Here is a 21,470-nt window from a genome sequence, read left to right as displayed (position 1 = left end):
CATTAGAAGAAATATGTAGTGGCCCTGTAAGTGACTGTTTTAAGGTACAGTTAATGTTAATAGATAGCAGAGGAGAAGCAGAGTGTTGTGGGATAGACAATGTGAGCGCCTTCACCATTGTGCAGACATGCTCCCTTCCCTCTGAAAACTAGGCATCAGTCCCTTTTTGAAAAATCTATAAAACAGAATTAGAGTTGTCAACTTAATATGGTTTTAAATAAACATACATCTTTTCATTGGTACCTTCTTGAGCTGTTTAGGGCAAACTGAATAGTCAACCAATAATGTAATACCACCACCCATTGGCTATCTTAAATATGTTTTTTCTCACTCAATATCAGAATGAAAAATGCTTGTACATAATTCCCATTGCTTACTAGTTGAACTTGACAGCTGTGGGAATTGCTGTTCAAAGCACTGGTTGATTCATCTGTTCATTTCCTGCTGTGGCCCTAAAATGAACCCTTTTGAATTCTAGCTTGACATAAATGATAGAGCAGATGAAAAAGAGTTTTTCCACAACTCATTTATTGCTAACGAGACTTGAAATTGATGAATGTGAAGAGATGATGTCCTCCTTGATAAAAGAAATGGCATATGCCCTACGCCCAAATAAAACAGAACTGCGCATATGTGGATGATTGTTATTACTTCATCAGGCCATGTTTGCATCACCGTTCTGGATTCAGGAGCATTAAATGTAAATCTACAGTGTACGAATTTGATAGTTAATACTCTGGGCTATTTTTCATGCTGATTTTGGTAGCTTAATTATGGTAATTCTTCCTAATCCAATGATAACTATCTCATGACTTCATAATTTGCTTGCAACTTGCTTAGGGATCTAATCTTAATATCACATTCATAAGTTCTCTTTATAGCATAGTCTCTAACTCTTCTTTCAAGCTGGAGCAGTTTCTCAAAACATTGATATTCTCCACATGGGCTTTCTGTGTCATCATTTGCCTTGGTGATCCATCCAGGACAAAGGAGCTAGGGATGTATTCTGTTGCAGAAGCAGTGGGAGCTAGATGCACCAGCCAGTTTTTGGCCCCCAGTGGCATAGCTATAGCTGTTGCGGAGGCAACCCCCCAGCTAGCCATACTCAGACTGATACTGTTGGTGGCATGGGACATGAGTCCCCCATAGTAGTAGCTCCCCCCTGTGCTGGTAGCTCGGGTCTTTTGCTTTATGTCTAGGATCAGGTTTCTCCGGAAGCGGGCTTTTTTGATCTCTGCCTGTACCTGAGGATATAGAGAGATCATAAACAGAATGCGGCATGGACAATATTGTCATTCCCATCTTCTAGCAGCTGAATAGATACAGTAGTCATAGCTCAAGATGGTCAGTGCCTTCTTCACACTTCTCATCTGTTCTAATATTTTGCCTACCTTCGTTTTCATGCAACATCACCCTCACATACCCACAGTATAACCAAGAGGGGGAAGGCAAGTATATTATGATGAAATGCAACCTAGATTCCTGAACTGCATCTATTATCTGTCCTTACAATAAGAATATTGGAACTTTTGCCACTTGGAGTGGAACAAAACTAGACTGAATTTGACCAGGGTTGAGAGGCCTGGAGCTTGCAGGTGTAAATTGTCAGTCAAAACTGGACAGCCATTTGTCAGAGTTGTCTGATTTTTTGTTTTGTTTGGAATTGCAGTCTAAAAAATATCTTGAAAAATTAAATCAGTTTGTTTGGAACTGTCCTCCCAAAAATATCTAACAACCAGAGTCACTCACGCTAGCATCAGTAGGTGAACAGGCCAAGTGAAATTAGTATGGGTTCTGGGGGAAAGAATCCATTTTGTACATTAAATAACTTCAGCCAAATAAGGTGTGCATCAATGAGAAGAAATACAACTCTAGGAGATGTACCTTATGTTTTCACAGACCAGAATATCTTCATGTACTATAGAGAAGTACCCCTATATTAATATATATCCAGAGACATATGTTGTTACTTGAAGAGAAGTATCTTACCTCACCATTGCAGAAGCAGTAGATAAAAGCCACAAAGAAACCCTGTTCAGAGAAAGGAATAATGTAAGACACAAGAGTGCAAAACAAAGACAAAATCCCTTCCACCAGCAGGACCCACCTGCAAAGAATTGAAGAGCATCTCATAGTGCATCTGCACTTGCCAAAGGATGCTGGAGATGGCTGTGTATGGCATGGCCATGAACACCACATAATGGACACCAAAGAGCGGCATCAGGACTAAAGTGGATTTCAGTAGCTTCCTGAAAGGAAAAGACACTATTTTCAGGTCACTTCACTATGCTTTCTGGCAAAACAATGTTATAATCAGGAATAAGGGAATAGTAAAACGAATCTCTTAAAAATAGAAGCTTGAGAAGGATCAAAAGTAGAAATGATTACCCAACTTGAGTCCCCAGATGTTGGACTACAACCCCAAAAACTCCTGACCATTGGCTGTGCTGTTTAGGGCTTCTGAGAGCCATCTAACAATACAATAAGACTCCATAACTAGGGAACTCATATCTGTGATTTGGCCCAGAAAAAAATGGTCTGTTAAGAATTTGCTTGGTTCCCCAGGTGATTCGATGATATGCTTCCATCCAGGTGTTACTATAGCATTGTGTTGGAGGACCCAACAAATTCAAGAGTGATACCGCTCCAGGACTTTCTGCAGTGACTATGGTATATTAGTACCAGACATTGGGCATTTTAATGCCATTGGGTCATTTCCATAGTTTCAGGTAACCAGTCTGACCAGTAATGTATCCCCAGTGGATACAGGGGCCATACTCTATCTTTGGTTCCAGATGGTAGAACCAGTGCACTAGGCAATGCAAAATTCAACTGCTCTCTGTGTTTCAGTGAGAACTTCCTTAATTCTTGCAGCATTAAAAGGCAATTGGCTTCCGCAGCTTTGTGCCACATACCTGTACTGTTGACGGGGATCTAATGTCCCCGCATTTGTCTCCCATAGCTTTGAGGCAAGGACTCTCACAATGTTGAGGAAGAGGAAAAAGTTCACCTGCCAAGCAATACAAGGATACTGAGGCATTCTTCATGCCAGTGAAAATGTCACAGTTACGTACATTATGTAAGCAAATTATCCATTTGCTTAGATAATTTATCTACTTACATGGCTGTTTAACTTGCAATATGAAATCAACAAACAATCAAAACTGAAAATAAATTCCAATTGCCCAAACAGAAGGCGGACCAAACAAATTTTGTCTTCCGCCTCTCACCTGCCTTGCCTATTTGGAGATGGGATTCTCAGAATCTAAGTTGCAAACAGAATGGGGGCAAGGTTAAGCACGATTTCTATTGGCAAGATATTAGTTAGTTACTGAAAAAGATCTTGCTTCTTAATGGATCAAAATATGTATCCACGAGGGACACACCCTTTCACAACTATGTGGTCAGATCATAAAACTCAGAAAGAATGAGCTTCAGTTTTTGGGAGTTCCCAGCCACCATGACCAAGTGCTGGATGTGGGATTCTGGAAAATGTATTTAACCTTTAATGGATGTTTGTACACAACCCTTAAAGATACAGAAGCCTGCTTTAGTTTTCAATCTGGTCAGTTACTAATTCACAAGAAATCTTTATTGCCTCTTTCCCAGCTTCCCCGACCCATTTGTTGTGCTCTTCTTACCACAATTGCAGCTAAGATGGGAATCTGGTAGATCCATTTCATGCTTCCAGCACTAAGGTCCCAGCACCTAACAAAGAGGGGCTGCAGTCAGTTGAAAAACAGGCAAAGGTTCCAGCCATACAATGTACCTGGCTTGTCATGTTTGAGACTTAACTCTGTGGTCCTAAGCCTTTTCACTACTTCATGTCACTGCACATTGTTCAAGCTGCTAAGCATAGAAACTGATCAAGTTTGGAGTTGGGGTCCAAGATATATGAAAAGGTAGCACTTCCCCAGCCCTGCTTTACAAATAACACTGTAAGGAAGATATACCCTTTTTCTAGATTTACAGGTAGAAGCCCTGGTAGAAAAAGAGAATGTCTTCCACCAGCCCACGAATCCAAAATATTTTCAGACAAAATTCAAATCAGGGAAGTTTCAATTTATGAAGCAGACTCGGCAGCAAAACCACATTAACACCCACATTTAACTGTTGCTTTATTTACCCTACCTTTGCTAGATTTCAAGTATGGTTTATGGAACATTTTGTCCTTACTGCATAATTTAAATCTAGCATAGATTTTTTACTAGTGCCTGGATTTGGGAAACCAAATAAACCAATTATCAAAGTTTTTCTTTTATTTAGAACAAAGAGCAGATTGTATTGGGTCCATACCACAATGTGGGTTATTTAATATGTGCCTATAAGTGAATTCCCTGCAGGAATTTTAGAAGTTAGAGTCCAAAAAAGCATTTCTTTCAAGCTCCAGCAATTCATGAACTCTCTGCTTATTAGCCTATCCAGTTTGAAGTTTCACTCCTAATCTTCAAAACAGTATATAAGAGAAATAAAGAAGCCACGTACTGTGTATCAGCCAGAGATGCTCTTACGCTGGCCCAGACAGACACAAAGACAGCAGGAACCCCTCAAATCAGGAAGAAAAACAAAAGCAAGCACAAAGATGTCTGGGTTTCCAGTGAGATCTTAAACAGTAGGTAAAAATGTAAGGCACTATGTATGTGTTGCGTTGTTACTTTCCTCCTCTGCTAGAGAAAGGATCTGATGAGATTATTGTACTTTGGAATATGAGAGGACATTACACAGTAGATAGGACAATAATGCTTGCTAAGATAGAAGGCAGCAGAAAAAGAGGAAGACTGCAATACATTATCTTACAGAAAGTTGCCATACGTTGAAGTCAACTTGATAACAATTAACAAAAAATGAGAGAAGGGATGAAAACCCCTATGGTAGCATGAGATGGGATCCCTTTCAAGTATTCATGTTGGCTTCCATCCCCATTGTCTCCACAATGTAATGTTCACACCTTAAGCATCTATAGAATCATAGGGGTTTTTCTCGTGTCAGGAGCAATTTGGGAAACTGCAAGTCGCTTCTGGTGTAAGATAATTGGCTGTCTGCAAGGATGTTGCCCAGGGGACACCCGGATGTTTTGATGTTTTTACCATCCTTGTGGGAGGCTTCTCTCATGCCTCATCATAGGGTTGAAGAGACCATAAGGGCATCCAGTCCAATATGCTGCGATGCAAGAACACACAGTAGTTCTGCTTGGGGGTCCTTGTGCAAGTTGATGATAGGAGAGGGAATAAATTGGACTATGCTTACCCCACCCGATGAGTGTAAGGGCCCACAAGTAGTTTTTGTTGGAAAGGAAAGCCATGAAGATCAAGCTGTGGAGGTAGAGGCCTTCCACCAAGATCCAGTAGTGATTGGTAGCCAGGAAATAGAGGAAGATGGTCACAGCTACCTTGCAGCCTGCCTGGAGGAATTGAGAAATACACAAATGACCATCTACTGAGTCCAGGTTAGAGGTTATGAATGCATTGTAGCAATAGCCTTGATTCGTTTGTAGATGCCATGTATACGGCTTTATTAAATAATACAGTTTACTGGGAAGGGCAAAATTGTTCTTGCTGAGTTAGTTGAGCACAAATTACCTTTGCATCTTTAACTCATTTTACACCACAGCAATGTAAGTAAGCTGAAGTCAAAGCAGGAAAATACAAGGAAAGAGCACTGGGGCATTTAAAAGCAATGGAAAAATGGGACACTGGAGTTTAATCAGGATTGTCTCTGCCGAATTGGAACAGTTGGAAGCTATGTACACAGACCTTAAAGCATCTACTGCCTCCATTTCAGGTAGCAAAAAATCTTGGGATGAGAATATAGTTTTTATACACTTGATCAAACGCCATGCAGAAGTTATGTTTTTGGACTATAGCTCCCAGATGTGCTCAGCCAAAAACATGGCTAGAAGATGTTGAGAGATGCAGGGCCACGAAATAGCTTTTCCCAGTTTTGCTTTTGAGTATCTTTCTTACCCTCCTGTTTAAGGTGAGATGCCTGGAACTGGGCTCATTTAAAAACCTGGCACAACAATATTTGACACTGGGAAGACAACCATATTCTCCAACCTGGAAACTTACCAGCTGGGTCCTGGATCCCAATGTGAGACTCAGCTCTTCAGCATCCCAGTCACCATATTGCGTCATGTGCAGCCCTTCCAGTCGTGAGGTGGAGTACAACACAATATCCTTCACAAAGATACTGATGGCTCGGCAGACGAAAGAGGCAAAGAGGTGGAGGTGGATGTAATTCCGAGTGCAGTGAAGTCGCCTTGAACACAGATGTATGCATTACCCAAACATGGGTTGATGTATTTGTTATTTACATTTTCACCCCACCATTTCTCCAGTGTAATGGAAATAGTTCTCTTCCCAGTTTATCCCCTCAACAAACCTGTGAGGTAGGGCTGGCGAAAGGAAAACACCTGACCTACAATCACCCATACAAGACTGATGACCAAAAGCTGCAGAGAGCGGATTATAAGAAGTACACAAATTCCTTACTTGAAGTAGCAGAGGATGCACATGGCAACCACAAGAGAGACAAGGGATATTGAGTAACCCACGGTATAGATGATGCGCAGACGGTCAAACACTTTCTGCAGAGGGAGAAGAAAAAATTTGACTAATTTAACTAATTTACGACACCATACAAATCATCCAGCAGCGCTTGAAATGAGGAAGTATCCAAGGACTCGGTGTCACAGTGGATGATGAAGCAGTTGCTCCCCCTGTGGCTGGAATCGAGCATACCCTCAGGAAGCTGGAAGCTGGAGAAGGTTAAATTGCCTCTATGTCTCTGTCTTTGTCTCTGTCTCTATGTTCATATGGCATTGAATGTTTGCCATGTATGTGTACATTGTAATACGCCCCGAGTCCCCTTTGGGGTGAGAAGGGCAGGATATAAATACTGTAAATAAATTAATAAATCCTGACTCAGGGGTGGGAAGCCCAGGCTCAGATCTGCTCCCTATGATCTTAATCTAAAGCTCTGAGGCAGTGGAGTTACTCAGGGGGTGCAAACTGCATTGGGTGGCACCATCAGAGGGGTGACACCAGAGAGGCTGTCTATGAAAACATTTGTGCAATGTTTCAGCAGAAATGTATTATGTTTTATACAGGTATTCCTTTCATAAGCCCAGCACACATGTGCTCATAAGGCTAAAACTCTAGACTGATTTGCTTTTTGAACCTTCTAATGCACATGTGCTCTGCTCAGATCTGTTATTTTTATCCAGTTCCAATGATGCTTTGAATCACATGGTCTCGTTTGCACCAATAAGGTAAAGGTGAAGGTTTTCCCCTGACGTTAAGTCTAGTCGTGTCCGACTCTGTGGGTCAGTGCTCATCTCAATTTCTAAGCTGGCGTTGTCCGTAGACGCCTCCAAGGTCATGTGGCTGGCATGACTATATGGAGCGCTGTTACCTTCCTGCTGGAGCAGTGCCTATTGATCTACTCACATTTACATGTTTTCGAACTGCTAGGTTGGCAGAAAGTGGAGCTGACAGCGCACTCTGCTCTCCGGGTTCAAACCGCCAACCTTTCGGTCAGCAAATTCAGCAGCTCAGCGGTTTATCCCACTGCGCCACCAGGGGCTCTTGCACCAATATTGCACGAAATATTATTTTCACTGCTCATTTTTTTGAGTTGCCAATATTGTCAGATTTTCAGGTGTTTTAGCTATAATATTGTGGTCTGATTTGGTATGGGGGGAGGTTCATAGTGGTGGCACCAAATTAGTAACACCACTGCTCTGAGGGTCCTTCAATGATCACCATCTTCCCTATGATAGAACTGTATGGGGGCTTCCCAGCTCTTGTATAGGCTCTAGAAAGTTAAAATATCTCTTACGGCTTAATTATTCTGCCTATCCCTCCTTTGTTTCTGAAAATTGGCAACAAATGCACCACTCTTATCCCTTTCATAATTTAATTTCATAATTTCATAATTTCACCACTCTTATCACCTTTAAGAATGGCCTGGAAGGAAGTACTGAGCGCAGCAGCACAAGGAAAGAGTGCCGTAATTCCCCTCTCTGCTCCCACATTTCAATTTCCCCTTTAGTTATGTTAAGGCATTTCACCTTTTCTTCCTTCCGCCGTTCCGGGGTGAAGAATGTAGCACATTCTGTGTAATTGGCCCATGTCTTGTTTGTGTCCGGTACCAATTGCCAGTTGCCGTAGATTTCACAGTGTCTGTAGGCATGACCTAAAATATATGAGCAACCAAGTTCAATAAGAAAAACATAAACAAATGAGGAGGATAATGCAAGTAAGGATCAACATTAATATCTTTTAAATATTTGGCCCAGAAAAATATGGGGAGATATGTGAGCGATTGAGCTGCATGTAGCCACATTTCACCATCCTTGCCCACACCTATATGGCCCTGACCAGTCCTTTAGATAGCATAACCTCCAACATTTCACAGGTGAAAACTGGGGTGTGACCAAGCAACAGCAGAGTCTAGTAATGCCCAGGCTGTGGTGCAGGTTGGTGAGCAGCCAGCTGCAGCCAGCTGTAACAAATCACTCTGACCAAGAGGTCATGAGTTCGAGGCCAGCTCGGAGCCTGCGTTTTCTCTGTCTTTGTTCTATGTTAAGGCATTAAACGTTTGCCTTATATGTGTAATGTGATCCGCCCTGAGTCCCCTTCGGGGTGAGAAGGGCGGAATATAAATACTGTAAATAAATAAATAAATAAATAGTAATGATGGCAAGAGGTATTAATGAGGAAAAGCAGACAAGCTAGGAAAGGCTGCAGCAATTTGCCTTTGCCTAAGCCAGTGGTTCCCAACCTTTGGTCTTCCAGATGTTTTTGATGTCAGCTCCCACAATTCCTAACAGCTGCTAAACTAGCTGGGATTTCTGGGAGATGAAGTCCAAAACACCCGGGAAACCAAAGGTTGGGAACGACTGGCCTAAGCCTACTGGGGAGGACAAGATTTTGCTCCCTCCGCTCCCTACCATTGAGTTAGTTGGATGCAAGATCCTTTTACAGGTTGCTCTCAGTGTGCAGCAACTGAAGTAAGCTAAAGACAAAAGGGGAAATTAGAAGGATGAGATAGAAATTGACATTTCCCTAGCAGCTGAAAAAAAGTGGGATGATGGAAGATGAATCAATACTGTCCCTGCCAGATCGGGATAGTTGGAAGATATGAAATTGGTTGTAGACATTCTATTCTCAGACTTGCTGATAAATGTGTAAGAACTTGAACTTGTCACTTTTTCTAGACAACATCTCTCAGAATCCCATTGGCCATGCTAGCTGAAGGAATCTGGGAATTTAATATAATTTTTATGAACCCTGGTGCATCAAGCAGACAGGTACAAGAGAGCGTACTTTCCTTGCAGTGCCCCTATTTTTTATCAGACACTCCCAGCATGTACATTTGGCCCCTTTCTCTCAATGATTGGATTTAAAAGGGAGCTAAATACCTAGCTGTTTCCACCCTCTTATCACTGGACAAGATGTTGATCTATGCTCTTAAGTAGAAATGTGAATCAATGCTATCATTTTACCGGTGATCAGTGAATTAATTGCTTTTCAATACCTACTGTGTATTTGCTGGCTGGGGGATTGGAGAATGGGTCTGAAACAGTAACTTTTCCCACCTCTAATGTCTAGTTTGGCCTTAAACCAGTATTTCTCATCCTGGGAGTCGTGAGCGGGTGTCAGAGGGGTCGCCAAATACCATTAGAAAACACATATTTCTGATGGTCTTAGGAACCCCTTTGGCAGAGAAGGCTGAAGCTCTCTCTGCCTGTTTGGCCCAATTCTATAATTAGTGGGGTTCAAGGGGATCTTTGATTGTAGGCGAACTATAAATCCCAGCAACTACAACTCCCAAATGACAAGGTCTGTTTCCCCCAAACTCCACCAGTATTCACATTTGGTCATATTGAATATTCGTGCCAAGTTTGGTCCAGGTCCATCATTGTTTAAGTCCACTGTGCTCTTTGGATGTAGGTGAACTACAACTCCAAAACTCAAGGTCAATGCCCACTAAACCTTTCCAGTATTTCCTGTTGGTCATGGGAGTTCTGTGTGCCAAGTTTGGTTCAATTCCATCACTGGTGGAGTTCAGAATGCTCTTTAATTGTAGGTGAGCTATAAATCCCAGCAACTACAACTCCCAAATGACAAAAATCAATCCCCCCAACCCCACCAGTATTCAAATGTAGGCGTATCGGTTATTTGTGCCAAATTTGGTCCACTGAATGAAAATACATCCTGCATATCAGATATTTACATTACGATCCATAACAGTAGCAAAATTACAGCTATGAAGTAGCAACAAAAATAATTTTATGGTTGGGGGTCACCACAACATGAGGAACCATATTAAGGGGTCGTGGCATTAGGAAAGTTGAGAACTCCGCCTCAAACCAACCAAAGGCTTTCTGCTGCAACCAGGAAAACATACATACCATTATGGGTGAAGTCATAGATGTAGTCTGGACATGAGACGGCCACCTTTTCATTTGGGGGACTCTGGGGCCAACAAATAATTCCATCCCATTCAGGCAAACAGTGACCTTCTAAGAAGGAAATAACACTTTCAATGCTTTGTATATTAGGATTTGGGAGAGAACGTTTTAGAAGACATATAGACAAGATGCACATGTGTGTCTTTTCTCTAAAGCAGTGGGATAGTGCTTACAATCAGCTCTCCACGTCCACAAATTCTGTATCCATAGATTCAGCCATTAAATAAGGGACAGCATTTTACTACATCATTGTATATAATGGTACTTTGGTATCTACAGGGAACCCTGTAACCAAACTGCGGCAGATGCCAAAGGCCCACTATATATTGTGTCTCCTAAACCCACCAAAGCTGGGTTGTGTAGTATAATATAATATTTTATTTGTTCCAATACTGAGTCTTGGTATTATTGGAATAACTGTATATTAAACTAAAGGTCTGGCTTAATAAGAACAGTAACAACAGCTTGACCAGAACCAATAACAACAATATTATATTACTATTAGATCCTCTGAAGATGACAGCCATAATCCAGGTGAAATGTCAGGAGAAAATGCTACTAGAACACAGTCATACAGCCCGGAAACCACACAACACCCCAATATTATTTCTGACTATTATTATAGGTCTGTTTCTCCAGCAGAGGGCAGTGCTTTACAAATGCATTTTTGGGAGATCGCCAATATTAACAATATGATTTTCATATCTGGCAGAAAAAAATATTTTCACATGTTTAAACTGAGCCATTGTCAAGAGTTAGTGATGCAAAAAAGCAAATACCTTGGATTATCTCCTTCTGGGCATATATCTCTTTGAGACATTCTACTTCTGCTTGATGCAGCAAATAAATCTGTTCTTCTTTAGTTAAAACATCATCAGTGTCCACCTGACAGGCAGAGAAAAGGATAAGAGGAGAAAGAAGTGAGTTTCCCACTCCATCTGCTCCCCAACTTCAATTTGGCTCCTCCATTCCCAGTCAGTTGCTACTATTTGATTATATGGCATCTAAAAATGAGATGAAACAACGAAATCGCCTCTATAGGCAGACATGTAATTATTTATTTCCACACTTCCTATGAATGCCATATACATTTGCCATGATACGCTAGCATTACTCTTCTGTTCCTATAACTTTTCTTAATTTATTTTGTATATTAAAGTATAAGAAATTCTTTTACGCTATGACCATTCCAATAGGCTAGAAAACAAGCAATTACAGTGGTTCTCAACCTGTGGGTCCCCAGATGTTTTGGTCTTCAACTCCCAGAAATCCTAACAGCTGGTAAACTGGCTGAAATTTCTGGAGTTGTAGGCCAAAACATCTGGGGACCCACAGGTTGAGAACCATTGAGTTAACAGATAACACAGTCCAGGCTTTGTATGGTTTTATACAGCACCTAATCTCTTTAAATATTTATCAAATAGATTGTGTAAGATAGGGTCCATCACTGTAGAATTAAAGCTATTTGACAACACTTTAACTGTCATGGCTCAGTGCCATGGAGGGGAGAAAAAATTATTTTTGCCTCCCGTTCACAGGACCCTCCCCAAAGCCCATCATGGACCTGCTAAGTTAAAAATTCTTGCTTTAGTGGAGTGACCAGGTAAACATGATGGCATCAGATCCACTAAAAAATGCACTCCAAGAGTTATGAGACATCTTTGTATTTTCCAGTGGCTCACTCATTTCCTGTGCAAAATTGCCAGGAAATGGAGGAGCTGGGTGAGACAAAGGCAGGGGAGAGACAATGGGAGCAGCTCCCTGAAGCAATTAAATTGCCCATCTGAACAGGACCTTTTCAGAAGCCTGATAAAGACTTATCAATAATGAAGTTTCCATCACGGTTGCAGCCATCTGGGAAAGGCGGCAGCAGAAAGGGCAGAGGCTGACTGGAATCCCAGGTGCTATAAAGAAGATATGATCAGGAACAACCCAGCAAAATGGTTTGAATTAGAATGTTATTTCATTTTAACTGCACCATCCACTAGAAACGAGACTTTTCAGATTGGAACTGTTCCAAATCTATGTCCTAAAACTAAAAACAGCAGGGCCTTTTAAGAAACTGGGAACTGACGGGAAATATTCATGTTGCGCAGCCAGCAGACTACGCAAGTGTGATGGAAAAAGGGACATAAAATAGCTGTTATCATTTAATCCGCATCTTCCTCTTTGGGTTGTTTGTGTGTTGTGTGGACCTGTATGAAATCAGATCATTCATACAGAGAGTAAAGGTTTCCCCTGATGTTAAGTCCAGTCGTAACCGACTCTGGGGGTTGGTGCTCATCTCCATTTCTAAGCCGAAGAGCCGGCATTGTCTATAGACACCTCCAAGGTCATGTGGCCAGCATGACTGCATGAAGCGCCATTACAACCTTTAGCTCTCTCTAATTTCCAAAATGACCAATAAAGATTTCTGGTAAAAACAAGAGTATTTTTTTTTACTTTTGAGGTACAGAAAAGGGAGAAAGATGGGGGGAGACATAAAATTATGTGGCATCAGTAGTGCATCTACCCTGGAGAATGAACGCTGCTTGACACCCTTTTAATTGTCGTGGCTTAAATCTTTAGAATCCTGGGAGTTGTAGTTTAGCACTCTTTGGCAGAGAAGGCTAAAGACTTTGTAAAATTTATTATTTATTTATTTATTACAATATTTATATCCCGCCCTTCTCACCCAACAGGGGACTCAGGGCGGCTTACAATAAAACGCATATATAAAAATTATACAGTGCAATATAAATCAGTTAAAAATTATTAACTTACATCAGTATTCATAAAACACATTATAAAATACAGGTAGGCGTGTTCAGTTAAAAAAAAAACTGGGTCTGTCGATTGAGTTCAGCGTACATGATAATAATTAACGCTGCCAATTATTATTCAAAAGCCTGGCCCCATAACCAAGTTTTAACCTTCCTATGGAAGGATAGGAGGGAGTTCATAACATTGAGCCATAATAGTTAAAGTTGTGTACAACTTACTGCATCAATTCTATAGTGTAGAACAGGCATGGGCAAACTTCGACCCTTCAGGTGTTTTGGACTTCAACTTTTAAGAGGCTGAGGAGGAAAAGGATAGGGCCTGATACCGGGAATTGTGGGAGTTGAAGTCCAAAACACTTGAAGGGTCGAAGTTTGCCCATGCCTGGTGTAGATACACCCTGAGCTTAACTAATAAATCAGCAATAACTGTGAAGGCAATCCCCCAATAGCGACCTTCCCAAGCCCTAGGAAGAAAATATACGCCCATGTCCTTGGAACTAAGAGATCTATGATTCCCTTTCAACCTCTGAAACATTTTTGTGCAGCTTTTTAGGATTCCTACACCAGTTTGTTACACCTGTCACCCTGTTGACAGACAGTGGGAAGAACAAGCCGCCCCTTGTCTCGTTCGGCTTTTGACAATGTTGTGCTAAAGTTCACAAGCCACAGCTCTGAGGTTCAGAGACAGACAAAAAGCAAGTAGGAAGAGATGATGGGAGCTGATGCTATCAACCAAAATACTGACTTGCATCCAAGAATACGGCATGGACACTATTTGGGTGTATCTGTGCTGCATAATGAATGCAGTTTGATGCCACTTTAACTGCTATGGCTCAGTGGGGTTTAGTTCTGCAAAGTCTTTAGCCTTCTCTGCCAAAGAGCACTAGTGTCTCACCAAACTACAAATCTCAGGTTTCCACAGCCTTGAACCATAACTGAGAACGAGGAGTCAAACTGCATTACTTATACAGTGTAGATGCATCCACAACCACAGAACAGGAGTCCTTGCTTGTTAGTTCATGGATGAGTCATCACAATTAAGTATCTCAATGTTGCTGTGTGACAGCTTTCCCCAATCTGGTGCTCTCCAGAGGTTTTTGGAAGACAGCTCCCATCATCCCACCCAGCACTATATGCTGTATCTACACCAGGGATGGGCAAACAATTGTGGGAGGTGAAGTCCAAAACACCTGGAGGGCCAAAGTTTGCCCATGCCAGATCTATACTGTAGAATGAATGCAGTTCGACACTACTTTAATTGCCATGGCTCAATGCTATGGAATCCTGGGACTGTAGTTTGAGCAGCACTTTTTGGCAGAGACACTAAAAGCTTTGCAAAGCTACAACTTTTGTATGATTCCTTACCATTGAGCCATGAGAGTTTAGGGTGCATCAAACTGCATTCATTATACAGTGTAAACGCACACTTGGAAAACAAAACTACTTACCAAGCCACAGACCAAATTCAAGGGGAAGAAAAAGAGAGCAACTGCTCTGAAGCTGCCAGCATGGACCGGTTCTTCCATGGTGGTCAATTTTTTTGCGGCAATCCAACGTAAACTTTTTTAAAAAAAGGTAACGATGATGCAGATGAATGCTTCTTCAAATAAGAATGTAGTCTAAGATTATAAATCCATTGGCGAGATGTAAATGCTGGAGTGTCCAGAATCACAACTCATCTCGAGAACTCCGAAACTCAGCTGTCTGGTCTGTTTCTTCAAAGTGCATGAGCTTCAATCAGCCACAATAAATCACCCCCCAAGACCTACTAACGTCGTTTATTTAGTCATTCGATGATTCCTGAGACGGACGCATAATAAGGCTGAGCATCCCCACCGTTTGGGTCCCTGTTGTCTCTGCACTCTCTGTTTAGCCAGGGAGCAAGTGCAGCTACTCCTGCCAGTCCTTGTTCCCCTCCAGAGCTGAAGGGCAGAGGCTTGTTAGCTTACCCAAAGAGCCAGTTCCCCCTTTATTCTCTTTTTCTTTGGAATATCTTTTCACATGGGTGTTTGCCCACCTTTTTTTTGTTTGTTCTCTTCTTTCTACCTTTCAAAATTCTTGATTTCTCATTCATGTTGTCCCTTTCCAAAATATTGGGCAAATCTTCTATGGGTGCATCTACACTAGAGAATTAAAACAGTTTGCTACCACTTTAACTGCCTCAGCTCAATGTTACGGTATTGTGGCAGTTGTAGTTTTACAAGGTCTTTAACCTTCCCTGGCAAAGTGCTTCACCAAACTACAACTCCCATAATTCTATTGAATTGAGCCATGGCAGTTAAAAAGTGGTTTGAAAGTGCATTAAGTCTATAATGTACCGTAGATGCACCTCAGAGGAGTTGCCTCACTATGCCTAATAGTAAGGGTAGCCACTTATGTACTACAGTAGAGTCTCACTTATCCAACATTCGCTTATCCAACATTCTGGATTATCCAACGCATTTTTGTAGTCAATGTTTTCACTATATCATGATTTTTGGTGCTAAATTCATAAATATAGTAATTACTATGTAGCATTACTGTATATTGAACTACTTTTTCTGTCAAATTTGTTGTATAACATGATGTTTTGGTACTTAATTTGTAAAATCATAACCTAATTTGATGTTTAATAGGCTTTTCCTTAATCTCTCCTTATTATCCAACATATTCGCTTATCCAACGTTCTGCCGGCCCGTTTATGTTGGATAAGTGAGACTCTACTGTACTTTGTTTACTCCTGATGGTCAGGTGTCTTTCACACTATACAATTACACGGATATTATTATTATTATTATTATTATTATTATTATTATTATTATTATAGTAGAGTCTCACTTATCCACCGACATTGACTACAAAAATGCATTGGATAATCCAGAACGTTGGATAAGCGAGTCTTGGATAAGTGAGACTCTACTGTAATATACTTTATTTATATTTCGTTCTAACTCCCCAAGGGGACTCAGGGCGGGTTACAGAACACATATATGGCAAACATTCAATGCCATTATAAAGTGAACAAGGACAGACAATACATAGACAGAGGTAAAGGCTTTCCCCTTCTTTTCCATTTTTCCATTTCTAGCATCTGGAGGCTGTGGTCAATTCCGGCCCGGTGGGGGGGGGGGGGGGGGGAGTGCTGTCGCTCCATCTTCCATACTGAGGAGCTTTGTTGTCCTTAAACATCCTCTGAATCGAATTGCCTTATGGGTGCCTTTTATAACCTTCCCACTTTTTTTAAAAAAAGCTGTACCTATTTATAATAATAATAATAATAATAATAATAATAATAATAATAATAATAATAATAATAAAACTTTATTTATACCCCGCCACCATCTCCCCAGCGGGGACTCGGGGCGGCTAACATGGGGCCATGCCCAAAGCAATACAATATAATAAAATATAAAACAGCATATCATAACATAATTAAAAGTAATACAATAGATAATAATAGACATCACATCAAGAGATCAAGAAACAGTAAAACAAGAGCAGGCCGCATGAACACAAAGATAAAACCCGGAGTGAGAGGGACAGAGGGGTACTCTAATGTGGACAGGGACATATGAGAGTGGGGCAGTTTAGAGGATAGATGTTCGGGGGGGAGTAACACAGAAATATATAACAGAAGTTACTCACCGAAAGCACAGCGGAAGAGCCATGTTTTCAGGTCTTTCCTAAAAGCCAACAAAGTGGGAGCTTGCCTGATTTCAGTAGGCAGTGAGTTCCAAAGTCGGGGGGCCACAGCAGAAAAGGCCCTCTCCCTTGTACTCACAAGGCGGGCCTGGGATATAGACAGTGGTGATAAAAGGGCCTCCCCGGATGATCGTAAAGATCGGGCAGGTTTATGGAGGGAGATACGGTCACGGAGGTAGGTGGGTCCCAAACCATTTAGGGCTTTATAGATGATGGTCTGCACCTTGAATTGGGACCGGAAGATGAACAGCAGCCAGTGGAGCTCCTTAAACAAGGGACCTTAAACACAGGTCAATGGCCAGGGGTCCTAGCAGGTGTCCCCCAGCTTCACCATCTGGGAGCGACCCTCCAGGAAGGACCGGAGCCACTGCAGAACCGTGCCACCCAGCCCCATCCCAGAGAGTCGTCCCAGAAGGATACCATGGTCGATGGTATCGAAAGCCGCTGAGATATCCAGGAGAACCGACAGGGTCACACTCCCCCTGTCCAGTTCCCTGCGGAGGTCATCCACCAAGGAGACCAGAGCCGTCTCAGTACTGTGCCCAGGCCTGAAGCCAGACTGCGAGCAGTCCAGAAAATCGGTGTCATCGAGAAACCCCTGGAGCTGCGTGGCAACCACCCGCTCCAGAACCTTGCCCAAAAATGGGAGGTTGGAGATTGGTCTGTAATTGTTACAAACTGATGGGTCTAACGAGGTCTTTTTTAGTAGCGGTTTTACCATCGCTTGCTTAAAACAAGATGGAAATTACCCCTGACCCAAGGAGGCATTTATTATAGCCACAAACCACTCCAACAACCCATCCTTGGCCAGTTTAACCAGCCAAGAGGGACAAGGATCCAGAGCGCAAGTGGTCACCCTCACAGACCCAAGAATCCCCTCCACGTCATCAGGAAGGACACCTACTCACCCTTCTGCTTTTGATCTGCTAGGTGAGCAGGAAGCTGAGGCTGATGGCGGATGCTCATCCCTACCTGGGCTTGGACCGAATTGCCTTATGGGCACCTTTTATAACCTCCCCACTTTAAAAAAGTGGTACCTATTTATCTACTCACATTTCTGCTTTCGATCTGCCACATAGGAAGGGAGCTGGGGCTAATGGCAGGTGCTCACTCCTACCCTGGCTTGAACTGCTGACCTTTCGATCAGCAGGATTTTCTGCAACTAACTAAGCCCAGCCCTATGTAACATGATTTTTCTTCCTGGGTTATAAATGTCATTTCTTAATCAATTCTATCATAAAAACATGGAAAAAGTTTATTAAGCTGCACAAACTTTGTTTTTGCTGGACATCCTATGGCACATTTTGCTACAGTTTTTCAATGAACATCTCATAAAGTCTCAACCAATTCACCATAGTTTGTGGTAGCCACAAAAACAAAATTCTGGAGTATAACAACTACCTTTGAAAGTACCACTTTCACTTTCAAACCAGGAACAGAGGATGTTTTCAAATTTTGTCACATAGTGTTATAGCTCTTCAAACCCATTTCACTGCCTTGGCTGCATCCTATGGAAACCTATAATTTATTGTTGAATGATCAGAATTCTCTTCCAGAGAGTCCCAGTGCATCACTGACTACGGGATTCCGTAGGATGGTGATTAAAGAGGTATCAAAATGTTGTGGTTGTGCAATGTGAAAATTATCCTATTAAACCAGTGGTGGGACCAGACAGAGAGTCAGATGGCTATTCTCAGCTTCCCCGATTCTTGGTGACCTGCACCAAAAACATGACAATTTATGTAACTAGAAGTCACTTTCAGGTGTGGGTTTTGTTGTTCTGCACTGAAATGACAGTATTGGCCAAATTGTGGCCCTGCAAAAGTTATTTCTTGCCTGGAGTGAACTATTTCATCTACAGCCTCAGCATCTCTTTTGAATCTCATGTTGGTTTGATTCTTGCCTCTTGAGACACAGGGAGGTGAGAACAGATTTCAGTCTGGATCTACACTGCCCTGTAATCCAGTTTCAGAATGTCGATTATCTGCGTTGAACTAGATTATATCAGTCTACACTGCCCTATAATCCAGTTCAATGCAGTTAATCCACATTGTGAAACTGGATTATAAATCAGTGTAAATGGGGCCTCAGTGGTTTGAGCATTATGGCTGGATCAACACTGACTATAGAATCATTTGTATGTTCAAAAAAGAGTAACACAAGTAGAAGAAAAATGCAAAACCAAAGTTTACTCATTTGCAGCAAAGTTCATGGAAAAAACAGCAACTTCAACACAAAGTTTCTAGTAATATTACAATCACAGTTCCTCTGGAGTATCAAACTCACATATGGTCTTTGCATTTAATTCATGCAATGCTTTCCATCAGAAAATATGTCTTCTCCCAATCTTCATATCTTGTTCATGGAGACGAGCATGGAAGACAATCTTGTCAGCGTCAAATAGGCGGCAAGCCAGGAGCTTACACCGAATAAGCTCAGAAGCAAACATTCAGTAAGCCCAAAAACATACAACAAAAATTCCCCAGTTATACCCCTTTGGGAGTGGCCCAAACTTGTTGATCTTAATTACTCCAATTATTTAGCCTGTGGGTTGTAATTAACCAGGGTGAGTCTTTTTCTCTTAACACACACACCTAGTAGTGATCCGATAAGAACTTAACCATATACCTTAATATTGGTGACCTTGGGCAAGTCACACTCTCTCAGCCTCGGTGGAAGGCACAGTTCTGCTGAGAAAATTCATTAGAGGTTCACCTTAGGGTTGATGTAAATTGGAAACGACTTGTAAACAAACAACAATTCTCAAATTGGCTAGGCTAGGATGTCTAAGCTTTAAAAAAAGTTTCAGATGTTTTCAAGCAGACCGTTTCAAAATAAATTCTTACTCTTTTACATTCAAAAGTTTCTTGAATGGAACCTTCTTCACTACAGTAAAGGTAAAGGTTTTCCTCTGACATTAAGTCCAGTCGTGTCCGACTCTGGGGGTTGGTGCTCATCTCCATTTCTAAGCCAAAGAGCCAGCATTGGCCGTAGACACTTCCAAGGTGATGTGGCCGGCATGACTGCATGGAATGCCATAACCTTCCCGCCGGAGTGGTACTTATTGATCTACTCACATTTATATGTTTTCGAATTGCTAGGTTGGCAGAGAATGGAGCTGGCAGCGGGAGCTCACTCCTCTCCCCAGATTTGAACCACCGACCAAATACAAAATACTGCATATCTCTCAAACTCTGGTCAAAGCTGTGGGGCAGGGAAAATGACTTTAAAAGTGCAGCTGTTTAGGAATGCAAAAGATACAGGTTTAAGGATCAATTTTATTTTTCAATTGCAGCAACTCGAAGAAAGGAGGCACCAAATCTCATCTGATTTCAACAGCATGTTTGAAAAAGCAGGTTAAACTAAAGTTATGACTCTTTCTTATGGATTATTAGGATGAATGAGTAATTTCTCAAACTCACCTCGATCAATTAAAATCTTAGCTACTAAGAGTGCAGCCACACTGTAGAGTTAATGCAGTTTGATCCCAATTTAACTGCTATGTTTCAGTGCCATAGATTCCTTGGATTTATAGTTTAGTGGAGCATCAGCCTTTGGTAGAGAAGGCTAAAGACCTTCTCTATGAGAATCTCTTTAATCAGCCATGGTGATTTAAAGTGTTGTCAAGCAGGATTAATGCTATTGTGTAGACGCACCCTAATTCATCCTTCCCCCTCCCTATTTTATCTATGGTACTGCTGTCTCCCACTTTAAGCTCATTAGCAAGAACTAACGAATTGTTAGAAATGAAATAATATAAAATATTGTTTCCTGCCTTTTGCCCAGCAACTCAAGTTGCACTCGTTCCACTTGGTGTAAACATTGTGTTAACTTATCTGAACTGTTATATTATATATATATATATATATATATATACACACACACACACACACACACACACACACACACACACACACACACAGTAGAGTCTCACTTATCCAACACTCGCTTATCCAACATTCTGGATTATCCAACACATTTTTGTAGTCAATGTTTTCAATACATCGTGATATTTTGATGCTAAATTCATAAATACAGTAATTACTACATAGAATAACTGCATATTGAACTACTTTTTCTGCCAAATTTGTTGTATAACATGATGTTTTGGTGCTTAACTTGTAAAATCATAACCTAATTTGATGTTTAATAGGCTTTTCCTTAATCCCTCCTTATTATCCAACATATTCGCTTATCCAACGTTCTGCCGGCCCATTTATGTTGGATAAGTGAGACTCTACTGTATGTATATATATATATATATATATATATATATATGCACACACACACACGTACACAAATAGTTTCGTTTTATAAGCAAGATCTGTTGATAGCTTCGGCAGCACTCACCACTTTAATATCGATTTATATTAATTATTCTGTAAATACTAAAAAAAATTCATTGAGGGGGCACCCGGATTTGAACCAGGGACCTCTTGATCTGCAGTCAAATGCTCTACCACTGAGCTATACCCCCTCTGCTGGTCTTACCGCTTGATACAGAGGGTTTTAACGCGAGGACAAATCCAACTACTTCCCTATGCACAAAT

The 21,470-nt window shown here is 41.4% G+C and overlaps 1 protein-coding gene and 1 non-coding gene across 2 annotated transcripts; both read right to left on the bottom strand.

Annotated features, from left to right (window-relative positions):
- Nucleotides 1-711: 711 nt before the first annotated feature.
- Nucleotides 712-15,166, bottom strand: LOC100556910 (parathyroid hormone/parathyroid hormone-related peptide receptor). Its single transcript, XM_016994636.2, has 13 exons — nucleotides 14,688-15,166; nucleotides 11,257-11,362; nucleotides 10,418-10,528; nucleotides 8,072-8,196; nucleotides 6,492-6,586; nucleotides 6,069-6,258; nucleotides 5,248-5,401; nucleotides 4,486-4,546; nucleotides 3,642-3,708; nucleotides 2,916-3,010; nucleotides 2,108-2,249; nucleotides 1,990-2,031; nucleotides 712-1,244 (listed from the first exon to the last, which is right to left on the bottom strand). The coding sequence occupies exons 1-13, from the start codon at nucleotides 14,763-14,765 to the stop codon at nucleotides 876-878; spliced, it is 1,635 nt and encodes a 544-aa protein (XP_016850125.2). The 5' UTR covers nucleotides 14,766-15,166; the 3' UTR covers nucleotides 712-875.
- Nucleotides 15,167-21,325: 6,159 nt separating this feature from the next.
- Nucleotides 21,326-21,397, bottom strand: trnac-gca (transfer RNA cysteine (anticodon GCA)). Its single transcript has one exon. It is a non-coding gene; the product is annotated as a tRNA-Cys (tRNA).
- Nucleotides 21,398-21,470: the final 73 nt, after the last annotated feature.

Source organism: Anolis carolinensis, chromosome 6 (assembly GCF_035594765.1).
Source record: "Anolis carolinensis isolate JA03-04 chromosome 6, rAnoCar3.1.pri, whole genome shotgun sequence".
NCBI classification, from domain to species: Eukaryota; Metazoa; Chordata; class Lepidosauria; order Squamata; family Dactyloidae; genus Anolis; species Anolis carolinensis.
This window is presented reverse-complemented; position numbering and strand designations above follow the sequence as displayed.